Genomic DNA, 12,037 nt, shown 5'->3' on the forward strand with positions numbered 1-12,037 from the left:
ATTATAAGTAAAGGCAAATGTGAGAAAGATGCTCAGATAAGCATTTTTTTTTTTTTTGGTGGGATTGGGGATAGAACTGAGGGCCTTGTATATGTCAGGCAAGCATGCTACCATTGAGCTACATCCCCAATCCCCCAGACAAGCATTTTATTTTTTTAGTTGTAGATGAACACAATACCTTTATTTATTTGTATGTGGTGCTGAGGATCTAATCCAGTGCCTTACATATGCTAGGCAAGCGCTCTACCACTGAGCCACAGGCACAGCCTCAGATAAGCATTTTTGAAAGGACACTGGTATTATGTACAAATGCTCAATAAAAAAATGTGGAGAGAGGAAACAGGAAAGGACATTGGTTATTGTGCACAATCACATTGGAATACAGGAGAGGGCAGTGAGGAAGCCTTCCCTGGTTTTGGCAGAGGATGGTATCTTGGCACCAGAAATATGGCTGGCTGGGGTGAGATTAGGGGAGGGAAAACTGGCAGAGGCTGGGGTTATGTGGATGCGGAGTTGGGAAGGAAAGCCAGGGTTGGGGACATAGAACATCAGTCATGAGAGGGACAGGACATGAAGGAAGCCAGATTTGGGGGAAGTGAGAATTCAGCTCATGATAGATGAATCTGGGGTCCCAACACAACCTCCAGCGGACAGCTAGGGACTAATGCATCGAGGCTGAAAGGAGAGCCAGGCCGAAGGCACCCCCTACTCACAAGGGTCCAATGTATACTCATCAAGCACAAGCTTCTGCTGGGCACTGACTGGGAAATGAGGCCTGCATGGTTCCTGCATGGGTGGCATGCCCACTCTAGGGGGCAATGTAATAAGCGAACCAGGCAATCTCACAGTGTGAAGGGCGATGAAGGAAATAAGGTGATATGCTCAAGAGTGTGGGGAGGGGCACTGAGACTCTGCAAGGTGACAAGAAGAAAGGTGATGTCACCCAGGGAGGGTATGGGGAGAGAAGGCCTGCAACCCGACCCTGAAGAGCCCAGCATCTCATGGCAGAATAGAGGAGTATGAGGGCCAGAGACACATCAAACAGAACAGTCGTCACAGACTGAAAGATGTCACAAGCTTAATGGAGCAGAAGTGTCCTTTGAATTTAAAGAGCAGACATCACTGATAGCTTTGGTGGGTACAGTCTTCCTGGAGTGATGGGGAGAGACTGAGTACAGCATGAGGTGAGAGTGGGAGGGGGTGACCTGAAGGGAATCATCGGGTTGATGGAGGGTCCTGTAAGCGAGAGCCTGGAGCATGGTAGGACATACTGGGAGGAGCTGGTTACACAGACAGTTCCCAGAAGAGAGGGGACCATCAACGACAGGACACTTCTACTAGAGACAGGATCCAAAGCCCAGCGGGCAGCTCTGCCTGGCCTGGAGGATAGAGAGGGTGGAGCAGCTGAGGATGGGCCACTGTGTCTGCAGCTGGTCCCCTTTTCTCTGTGACAAGTGAGCACCCAAGGTTTGAGGGATGGAGGTTTTCCCTAAGTGCATCGGGGAGAGCTGAGGCTCAGAGGGGCTGGTGGGACAGATGGCCAGGCTGTCTCCTCTGCCATCTCATTCAACAGAACACCCAGTGAAAGCAGCCTGCCACAGCCACACTGACTTGGGCTATTGGACGCAGGAGATGGACCACAGACTGGGGCACTTAGGGGAGTGACCCAAGGGTCCTTAAAATATTAGACCATATTAAATTAAAGTATTAGAGGGGCATGCCTTTGCCTACTCCCCAGCTGTGAACTCTAGCAGTCAGAACTACATCTGTCCCAGTTCCTGCTTTAGCCCATAATCAGCACAGGGACAGTACAGAGCAGGCACAGCACAAACCCGGGTCTCCTGATTAGAGACCCATGTAGGACCAGCCCCAAGCCCCTCCATCCCCGCTCCCCTAGTCAAGGAAGACAGAGAGACAAACATACCATCAACATTTATTGTTGAGTTCTCCCAAACAGGCCACTCTGGGCCAGGAGCCTGCTCGTCCTAGGTAAACATGGCCTGGGGGCCTGGGGTGGCTGCCTTAATGTGTCCCAGTGCCCTGGGGTCTTCAGGCTTTCCCCAGGGCTTTCCAGGTCCAGATGTCCTTGTGGGGTCTGGGCTGTGTCCGACTCAGAAGCTGCCTTTGGGGAGCAGCAGTGCTCAGGGGACACAGGGAGAGGCCATGTGCTTCCTCACACCCTGCTAAGTCCCACGTCATCAGCATGTCACTGGAGGGAAACTGAGCAAGGAGGTGGAACCCAGAGGGAAAAGGGATGGTCTGAGAGTGAGGCGGGCAGGCCCTGAGACGGAAGGGAATGAAAGGGAGGCTTCCAGGTCTTTCTCCCTCCTCCTGGCTTCTGGAAGAGTGAGCAGGAGAGGCTTGGTCTGCCTGAGCAGCTCCATTCCTAAGAGGGCTGCATGGCAGCCAGGCTGGAGGGGCTGCTTCGCCTGGACTGTCCTACAGGCTCTGACCCTTGGTCCCTGCTCTGGAGGGGATGGACGGAGAGAAGATGCTGGCAGCCTCCTCTCTTTTGGGCCTTCACTGAGCCTTCTTGGTCACCCTCTGGTTCTTCAGCATAATATAGGTGATGAATAATCCTGGAATGTATGGACCAGAGAGACCAGCTGATACCATGCTGGTGGTGCTGGGAGGCCAGGGCAGGGTGAAATGACCACATGGAGAGTCATGTCCCTGCCCAACCACCCCCAGGCCAGCTGCTCATGTTCCTTCCCGTTCATTCATCAAACCACAAATCCACTCATCCATTCAACAGTCACGGTGAGTGCCTGCCACAGGCAAGATGCTAGCTCCATTTAGTGCTTTAGATTCCATGGCCAAAATGAGGTCCATGTGTTACTCCCCTATTCATGCCCCTGCCCTCCTACTACCTGCCCACCACCCACCGGTTCATTAATCCCATTGTCCAGTCATCCGTTGATTGACTCTAAAGCACCAACTCAGTGTCACAGCCTGTGCTGGTGCTGAAGACACAGTTCCTTTCCCAAGGAAGCCATGAGAGGTAAAGAGATGCAGGATCTATGATCCAGGGCAACAAGAGGGTGGGAAGTGACTGAGGTGTGAGCCAAGTGATGATGGTGGAGGGGAGAGGAAAAGGGAGACAGTCAAGCCCTTAGTCCCAAGAGCCTGAGGCATTGGGAAGACCAGAGAAGTTACTGACTTGTGGCCTAGAAACCTCAGGGAAAGTAGGGGTCCAGAAGCCTCAAGCAGATGTACAATAATAATTGCCAAAGTGTGAAAGCATGTCAAGGGTAGGAGAGGGTGGTGGCAAAGGTGACATCCTTCCCAGGATTGGGGCTGATGACTTACCCACAAACAGGAGCAGCAAGAGACCCGCGGCCAGCGGGATGGCAACAGCATATGCTCGAGGGAGGAAGAACTTGTGGATGACATGCTCATTGTCGATGAATGGCTGGCATGAGGGGCAGAGCTCTGATGAGCACTGCTCACCCTGCCCAGCCCCCAAGCCCAAACATCCCATCTCCTCCAAAGGACTGACTCCATTCAGAGCATTGGGAAAGCATTTGCTTTTCTTTAAGATGATAGCATTTTGGGTGTTGCTGTTTCTTCCTCTGATCATTTAAAAGTTGTTTGCTGAGCACTTGCTCAGTGCCTGTGCTAGGTTAGTGCTGGGGAGCCAGCAGTGAACAGAAGACAAAGGACCTGCCCTAAGAGAGTCTAGCTACGGGCCTCACCAGAAATTCCCAGTCTGGGTTCCCAGGTCGTTTTTACTAATATTTTTTCTCTACAGGATATCAAGTTATGAAAGAGTTTGTCTTCCAAACACACTGCACTTATTAAGCAGATTTTTCCATTTGAAAACAAAACAAAACCCCCCTAAAGTCCTCATAAAACCCATGGTTGCTTAATATACTCAGGAGCCAGCCGGCTAAAGGAGTGCAGAACCCCCCTCAAAAGCAAAGCAAACCCGGATCAGGGCTTCCCAATGTTGTGCAACCTTCCAAGTGTAGAGAGGCAAACTTGGGCCAGACCTTTCTCTCTGGGCCTCAGCTTCATCATCTACAAAATGCAGAACCCACTAGCACCTTCTTAGTGCTTTCTGGAGACTTCTTGATATAAGGCAAGTAAAGCACCGCGCATAGTGCCTGGCACATAGCAGCTGCTCACATGGTGTAAGGGGTCGACTTCAAGATCCAGGGATGGGGGAAGGTGAGCCGAGGGCGGAGGAGGCAGACATACCAAGAGGATCACCCAGGCGGTATAGTAGGTGAAGATGATCAGGCTAACAGCAACAAGGCCGAGTCCCACCACCTGGTCTGTTCCTGTGGCCTGGAGAAAAGGGAGGGCTCAGAAGACGAAGCGACTATCCATTTAGGTGCACTACTGGAAGAGGCATCGCGGCCAATTTATGCTCTAAACTTCTCATTCACTCAACAGCTGTACAGAGTGGCGGATTCTGCATCATCTCCAGGCGCTCCCGCCGGGCTTCAGCATTTTCACCCGTACACGGGCCAGGAGAGAGCAATCCGGCTCCGAGTGCCCAAGCCTCCGCTCCCGAGCACCCCCCAGCCCCACCCTCAGACGCCTCCGACCCCACAGGCACCCGGCCTCAACCTCACCATTTCCCCCCAGCTCCGCCACTTGAGCAGTGAACCACATCCAATTCCGGATCCGGGCCCTTCCGGCCCTAGGCCACGGAGCACGCTGGGAGTCGTAGTCCATAGCACGGCCCAGGCCCATGTCACCCGAGACCGGCAGCCGCCCCCGCCCTTTGCATGTCGGGAAATGTAGTTGTTCAAGAGGATTGTAAAGCGGGTTGCCTCCCGGATCTCCCTAGGGAGCGGAATCGAGCTGAGAACTCCGACTGCGTTGGTGGCCACACTCCTCTCAGACCCGCTCCTCCAAAAAGTCCATCTCTAAACATCCCATAGGCCCAAAGCCAGAGCTAGAAGGGGTTTCGGGTGTGAAGTCCCGTCTTCCAAAGATAATAATCGCAGTGGGTGATGAATCCGATGTTGGAACCTGGGGACCCCACTCCCTGGTTCCGAGGCCCTAATTTGTCTGCTTAGGGAAGGAGTGCAAAGCGTGTTCACTGCCTGAGCCCGCAGGAATGGGGAGGACTTCTTTGTTTCGTTTTTTTTTTTTTTTTTTTTCCGTGTGGGAACTGAATTTAGGGTCGCTCTCCCACTGAGCTACATCCCCAGCGCTTTTTATTTCTAGAGAGAGGGTCCCACTGAATTGCCAATGCTGACCTCAAACTAGCAATCCTCTTGCCTTGGTCTCCCGAGTGTCTGGGATTTCGATTTCAGTTGCAGAGGGGGACGCCCAACCCACCATGGCCTGGCTTTCCTGGCCATCCAGGTGACTCCTCCCTTCATCAACTGCACCTAAGGCCCAGGGTGACACAGGTTTCTGACAGTCCCTGTGGGCAGGTCTATCCTGTCATGGAGGTGCTTTCCTCTGACAACAAGGGGAGATTGGGCCAGATCATCTTTGATGCTTTCAGTGCCTGAGGTGGCTGCTTCTCACCCATCAGGTCTCACCAGATGCCACACTGTCCACAGGAAGCTGCTTTTTCTAGAGATAAGGGCTCCTCTGTGCCCCCACATGTGTTTCTGTCACATTGCTATATTTGAATTAGCTGATTTGCTCCATGGCCTGGGCCTGCTTACCTGTGAACTCACTGAAGGTAGGGTCTGTGGTCGTGACTGTATCCCCAGCACCCAGAATGGGGCTTGGCACAGAGTGGGAGATGTGAGTGACTCATCCAGCTTCTGCTATCTCTACTTGGAGCTTGGGAGATAGATGAGGTGGGAATCTGGCATAGCTCGCTCTCTGGGGACAGAATGTCTTCTTGGGTCCTTTAGGTCTGTCACTGTCTTTAGGGGCCCCTGAGTCAACTTTCCCCTTCCAAGAGTTGCATAGGGGAAGGAACTGATAACCGCCCTCTGGGGCTTAAAGGGGCCATGATTGGGGTCAGCCCTGAGGAGTGGAGATATCATGATGTTTTGGGACAGTCAGTGGCTGCCTTCTTTTGGCCTGGCCCAAACCTCTAGGCTTCCTGACACCTCTAAGCTCATTGAAGGCATGGGGTGACTTAGCCTTTCCCAGAGTTTGGCTAACCCACTGGGCTCCTCTGTGGCTTGGGGACCCAGGAACAGGGTGAGGGGCCTGGAGACAAGGCCTTTCAGGGGCTTTAGAAAGGCTGGGAAGAGATGGCTACCTCCGGTGGCTTGAGTTGTACACTCACATTTTCATTTATCTGCATTTGCAACTGAGGAACCAGGTAATTATTTGCCCTCAGGCAGACTCCTCTGAGGCCACCTGACCTGCAGAGCCTGGTCAGAACCCACTGGCTCAGATGTCAGAGCTTTCAGTAGGTGTGAGCATGGCAACTGCCCCCCTGGGCCTGCTTCCTCCCCAGGAATCTGTAGTAATAAGGAGGTGACAACTGTGATTGCAGTCAGGTCTTGGAGAATCTGGTCATCTAGGCCTTCCCCACCCATGGACTGTCACCTTAACACACCCAGCTTCCTTCTGATGTTGTCTTTGACCCCAAAGTCAATATGGCAAACAGCAAGGTAAAAAACAAAACAGCAAAATAAACAAAAAATGCAATATTTAATCCCCACCCCCCAAACCAAGACACTGACACTAGGCTGAGTTCCCCTTACAATGTTATTTTCTATGACAGAAGCTGGGATAGAGATACAAACAGCCCACAGGATGGAGAGCAGTGGTGGCAACATTCTGTTAGAAAGGAGGATTAAAAACAAGAAACAAATGAACAAAAAAACAATCCATGGTGCCCTCCTCCATCTTCTCTAGACAGGAAGACAGGGACATTCTCCATCCTGGCAGATCATTTGTGGGGTGACTAGAAAATAATGAACCTTAAAAATATTGTAGACCTTTATTTTCTTTAAATCTCCTGGTAAAAACGTTAAACTGACTTTCAAGAAGATTCCAGACTGGCATTGCACAGACCAATTCCTTTCCAAAAATATCTCTAATATATTCTCTCTGTATATATAGAATTTGAAGTCCAGGCACTGAAGGTGCCTGGTGGAATTCACTGAGCTTGAAGGAACCTGAGGGCTGAAGCAATGGCTCTCACGTGGCGAGGGGGCCAGAGCTCCAGGCCTCTGGCTCTAGCCAGCCTTCATTTGGTTATGGTTTAATTCTCAGACCTGTTACTTTGACCCAGGGCCTGGCCTGGGAGGAGGTGGCAGACTGTCTTCTTTTGAGGGGACCATCCAGCTCAAACCTTAGCTTGTGTGGGGCTGGAGCTCCTGGTATGGGGTAGTCGTCCCCCACAGCATCAAAGCTGCTTTGTGCCGAGAGCCCCAGAACCTTGAATCAGACCCCAATAAGACCCTGACTGCACCTCCTTGGGCTGAGTGAGGTCACAGACGCAGCTTCCCCATCTTCTAGGGGTCACCTCATCTGAGACAGTGCAGCCAGTTTCCTTTTAAAGTGCCAGGTCTCTGCCAGGTAGAAAAGACTCTCTAAGCTGACCAGAGCCTTCTCCAGCCACAGCCCATGCTGTCACCCTGGCAGGCACCTTCTGACATTCACTTTCTAAAGAGTTATTAGGTGATTGAGACAATGACAACAAAAACCCCAGAAATGCTCTGGTCCCAATGCCAGGGAGTTCCAAACCCCAACTTTTGCCAGCTGGGGACTGGGTGAGGAACCCTCCCACCTGGGGAGGACACTTACACCCTACCCAGAGAGAACCAGAGCCCTGGCTTTGGTCCCACCTGGTTCCACAGTCCTGCTGGGACCCAGCCAGCAGGTGGGGGCAGAGAACAGAGGCACCTCCCCTCACTGGAGGAGGAGGAAACATCGAACTGAGAACTAAAATAAGAGAAAAAAAAAGAAAGAAAGAAAAAGGAAGGGAAGAAGAAGAAAAAAAAAAACCTATAGGGCTAACTAAACACCAGCCCGCTGGGTTTATACAAAATAAGAGAGACTCGGGGGCAGGGAAGTCTGTCCAGGGCCTGGCAGGCAGCCAGAGCCCTCCTTCAAGCCAGTACAAGGACCACAGGCGAAAGTGCTGAGAGCAGGGGCTTGGGCAAGGGGAGGGTGGGGGCAGGGCCAGTCTGCTCCCCACTGGGAAAGCAGGCCCCTGATGGACCGACCTCTTCTGAACCTGGAGGTGGGGGTGCTTACAGAGGAGGGTGGGGACCTGTCTGGCAGGGAGCCAGCTCCAGCCAGAGCCCACTCACCTCTCTAGCAGGGCCCCAGCCTGGGCCAGCTGACCTGAGCGCAGAGCTGGGGACTGTGCTTGCCCAGCCCTGCTGGGCCCCAGTCCTTCCCGCAGGAAAGCCAGCTGCTCAGGATCCAGCCCTGAGCAGAGGGTACCATAAGCTCAGGCCTTTCTCAGCACAGGTCTTAGGCCTGGGCTGGGCTAGAGAGAGCAGAGGCAGAGCCCCGTTCCAGCCGGGCTGCTTGACCCCGGGCCTCTGGCTGCACAGCAGCAGCACCCAGGAGTCCTCGGGAAGGTGGCACAGGGAAGGGGAAGAGTGGCCTGATGGGACCGTGCTGGGGACGAGCATGTGCAAAGTGCAGGCTGCCAGGGCAGCAGAACATCACTGGGGAGGGCGAGTTCTCATCTGGAATGCGGGTGGGGTCTGAGGTCTTGGCTCCTAGGAAGAGGCCGCCAGCGGTTCCCCCAGGACACAGGGAAGGGACAGCTGAAGTACTAAGCAGCGGGTCACAGGTGGCAGGATTCTGGGGGTGGTCTGGTCCCCTGAGGACATGGAGGCAATGGAGCAAGGCCTTGTTGGGGCCTGGCTGAAGCTGGTGCTCCTGATGTGAGTCACAGGGGGTGAAGCCCCTTGGCCACAGCAGTTCCACATGTTGAGAAGCTGCTGCGCATCCTTGGCTGGGGGCCAGGTCAGTCTCTGGCAGGAACAGTCTTGGCCATCTCTGGCTTCCTCTGCAGCATGGGCCCGCCTGTCCTGCCCTCTAGTGGTTCAGAGAATATTCACAGTGGTGCCCAGGCCTTCATAGGCTAGGAGGCTCCCCGCATGGATGGGAGGACAATGGAATTATGCTTGGGGGCAGGTGTGGGCTAGAGTACATGGATGAGGCACAGAGGAGATGCGGCGCGGATCCAAAGGGAAAGGTTCCTCGTGGAATGCTGTGGGTCTGGATAACCAAGATGGCAGGGCCATTCTCCAGCCGGCTCACCTGCTCCTCAATGGCTTTCAATCACCACTGGCTCAAAGACCCCAGAGGAGACCCTGTAGGGAACAGAGATCAGCATGTCACCTCGATGCTGCAGTTATAAGCACTTCCCTGGGCCAGGTCCTGGGGTGCTTCAGAAGCAGGCAGTCCTGAGCTATAGAGGGGCTGAAATTGAAGCTCAGAAATGTGGTCACTTGCCCAGGGTGACAGAGATGCTAAGTATCAGAGTCTGCAGGGGCCAGAGAGCTGGCACAAGACTCTCCAAGGCACCAGTCACTCGTGCTCCCAGTGTGCTGCCCCCATCCTCACAGTCATCCTGGCTTATTTGAAAGATGATGAAACAAGGCTCAGAGGTTCGTGAGGTTTGCCTAGAAGGCCATGGAGAGGGAGCCTGGCCAGCTTTTCTCCCTACTGTGGCAGAACCACCAGTGAAGTAAGTCATGGACGTTTGGGACACAGCATGCCACCTGCCATAATCTCCCCCCAGACACGTTTCCTCAATTTCAGAGAGGGCTACGGAGGGGTGTTTACAAACTTCCAAGGAAGCCCCCAGTTTTCTTGCCCACTCCACCCAGGGCAACTCAAGAGGACTGCTGGGAGACGGTGACTGTAATTCCAAGCTTAGGCCAGCAGGGGTCAGCAGAGCAGCACAACATGGCAGATTCTGGGCCCTGGGCTGTCTAGTTAAGGCTCTTCTGCTCTGGACCCAGATCTTAACTGGGCACTCTTTCACTGAACACAGAAAAGTTTTCAGCACAACCCTACATGCAGGAAGCGTGGTGAGCGGGTGTAAGCCAGGCACATGCTCTGAGCTGAAGCCTTGAGGAGCACTCCACCACTGTAGGGTTCCTGCACAAGTCTGATCCCTTCCTCTCTCCTCTCAACGTCACTGCTGCTCATGGCTGTATCCCTGGCACCTGGCTCAGTGCCTGATATGTAGCTGGTGCTTTAAAGAGTCACTGGGGATGGGGTTGTGGCTCAGTGGTAGAGCACTTGCCTAGCATGTGTGACACACTGGGTTCGATCCTTAGCTTTGGAAAGAAAGAAAGAAAAGAAAGAAAGAAAAGAAGAAAGAAAGAAAGAAAGGAAGGAAGGAAGGAAGGAGGGAAGGACTATCAATAACTAAAAAAAATGTTAAAAAAGAGTCATCAATGTTATAAAGAGTCATCGCCAACATTATTTTATGGGTTCCCAGATCTAGCAGGAAGGGGAAGAAAAGTAGGGTCCAAAATAAACATGCATTAAGCCTCTGCTGTGTGCTAAGCCCTGTGCTAGACCCTTTCTCAGGTGGCCCCCATCGTGAGAGTGTCCTTCAGGGTTCCACCAGAGGTGAGAGTTTGTCTACATCACCTGGTAGATGGGCAAACAGGCTCAGGAATATGACTGGCCCAGGGTCACACTGTGGTGACAAGGTGGCATTTAAAACCAGGTCAGGGGGCTGTAGACTGCTCTCATCACCCTGACCCATAGCCGCTGGGCAACCTTCCCCTGTCCCTTTGTCCCTACCTGTTGGCCAGCTGGATGCCACTCAGAGTGGTGGAGCCATCGCGGCTCACGAACAGCCGGAGGTTGCTGTCTGTGGGGACAAGGAGGATGGAGGTTGAGTAGGGGTGGGGACACTCCCAGAGCAGGCGCCATTACCCCAGCTCACTCATGTGGGCAAGCTCACCCTCAGTGTTGCTGCCATCCGTGAAGTCTTGGCTCTGCATGATCTTCTCTACGATGGCGTCTGCGTCAATCCGTGTATCGTCCACCCACGTCGGGTGGCTTTCCACTGAGTCCTTCTTCCGCCTGGGTGGGGGATGGACAGAGACACATCAGTCAGAGCGGCAACAAGACACTTGGAATGTTCCAGCTGCATTCCATGTTGCATTTCATTTAACCCTCACACCAACCTAGGGCTGCTTTGACAAAGAGGACATTGGCCTACTCCAGGCCTCAGAACGTGTATTTGGAAGATCTAAGGCTCAACTCAGGGAGCACAGAGTCTCCTGGCCCACTGACGATGCTCCTGACCAAGTCATAGAATCATAAACAACATTAACTACACACATGCAGCTTGCAGGCCTGGGGCTATGTCCCTTATAACCATCAGCAGTTGACTGTCACCACCCAACCCTCTGAAGTGGGGACCCTGATGGTCCTGTGTAACAGGTGAAGAAGTAAGAGCTGGAGGGGGGCACTGGGAGGGGTCTGTCCTTCCAGGAGCACTGAGCAGTGGGACTCACCGAAATGAGCGGTCTGACAGATGCAGGGGCCGGGGAGGCCTCGGTGGCTTCTCAGGGGGCCGGTGCTCCCGCTCACCACCCTCAGCGCCCTCCACAGCTATGCTGAGGCCCCCAGAGGCACTACTGCTGGTAGATGTGTTTCGGCGGTGGGTCAAGTCCGAGAGGCTGGAGGAGCAGGAGTGCTCCGTGCTATAGCCTGGGAGGTAGGAGGACAGCCACGGAGAGGGTCATTAGGAGGAATCTGGGGATGTGGGAAGACATGGGAGCGGGGCTAGGCCACCACTCACCGGAGATCTTGGACTGCTGGCTGGCATAGCTGGAGTTACGGGAATGGCCAGAGTGGAACACTTCCTCGGGGCTGGACAGGTTCTGGTCTGGCTCCTCTGGAAGCCCTGGAAGGAAAGCCGGGTTACCCAGAGGTGCCCCCCTCATCATCTACGCACTCAGCCTTCCACAGGGGCGCCCTATCTCCACATAACAGACCGAGAAACTAAGATCTAGTAGGAGTGGCAACAACCTACAGTCACCATCTGAACCCAGGTCCCTTCATTCCACAGACAGCTTTTGGGGACCTCCTAGTACTGGACACCTGCTACTGGCCAGCAAGGAGGAAGGCTGCGGAACAAAAATTGAGCCACAGGGGCTGCAGATAC

The 12,037-nt window shown here is 53.6% G+C and overlaps 2 protein-coding genes across 3 annotated transcripts in view; both read right to left on the reverse strand.

Annotated features, from left to right (window-relative positions):
• Positions 1-1,921: 1,921 nt before the first annotated feature.
• On the reverse strand, positions 1,922-4,749 carry Dpm2 (dolichyl-phosphate mannosyltransferase subunit 2, regulatory). 2 transcript variants are annotated; one of them, XM_046451754.2, is made up of 4 exons: positions 4,581-4,749; positions 4,201-4,290; positions 3,310-3,412; positions 1,922-2,579 (listed from the first exon to the last, which is right to left on the reverse strand). In XM_046451754.2, exons 1-4 carry the CDS (start codon positions 4,581-4,583, stop codon positions 2,521-2,523), a joined length of 255 nt encoding a protein of 84 aa, XP_046307710.1. In that variant the 5' UTR covers positions 4,584-4,749; the 3' UTR covers positions 1,922-2,520. The 2 variants fall into 2 exon arrangements, with proteins under 2 accessions (XP_046307710.1, XP_046307709.1); XM_046451753.2 differs by having other exon boundaries at positions 4,129-4,290.
• A 1,814-nt stretch (positions 4,750-6,563) lies between these two features.
• Positions 6,564-12,037, reverse strand: part of Eeig1 (estrogen-induced osteoclastogenesis regulator 1) — a 33,533-nt gene continuing 28,059 nt past the window's right edge. Inside the window, exons 7-11 of the mRNA XM_046451605.2 lie at positions 11,672-11,776; positions 11,385-11,580; positions 10,826-10,947; positions 10,663-10,732; positions 6,564-9,212 (exon numbers count right to left, since the gene is read on the reverse strand). Coding sequence (XP_046307561.1) covers positions 9,167-9,212; positions 10,663-10,732; positions 10,826-10,947; positions 11,385-11,580; positions 11,672-11,776 — 539 coding nt within the window. The 3' untranslated portion in view covers positions 6,564-9,166. The remainder of the gene's footprint in view (positions 9,213-10,662; positions 10,733-10,825; positions 10,948-11,384; positions 11,581-11,671; positions 11,777-12,037) is intronic.

The sequence above is a fragment of the Marmota monax genome, unplaced genomic scaffold (assembly GCF_021218885.2).
Source record: "Marmota monax isolate L192 unplaced genomic scaffold, Marmota_monax_Labrador192_F-V1.1 WCK01_AAM20220418_F8-fsc00020, whole genome shotgun sequence".
Taxonomy (NCBI): domain Eukaryota; kingdom Metazoa; phylum Chordata; class Mammalia; order Rodentia; family Sciuridae; genus Marmota; species Marmota monax.

Excerpts from the sequence above, each read along its gene's own strand:
- Dpm2 (XM_046451753.2), bottom strand. Across the intron at positions 3,413-4,128 it reads AAGTCGACCCCTTACACCAT|CCATTCATCGACAATGAGCA; the intron begins GTGAGCAGCTGC and ends CCCTCATGCCAG. Across the intron at positions 2,580-3,309 it reads CTTGCTGCTCCTGTTTGTGG|GATTATTCATCACCTATATT; the intron begins GTAAGTCATCAG and ends CATACATTCCAG.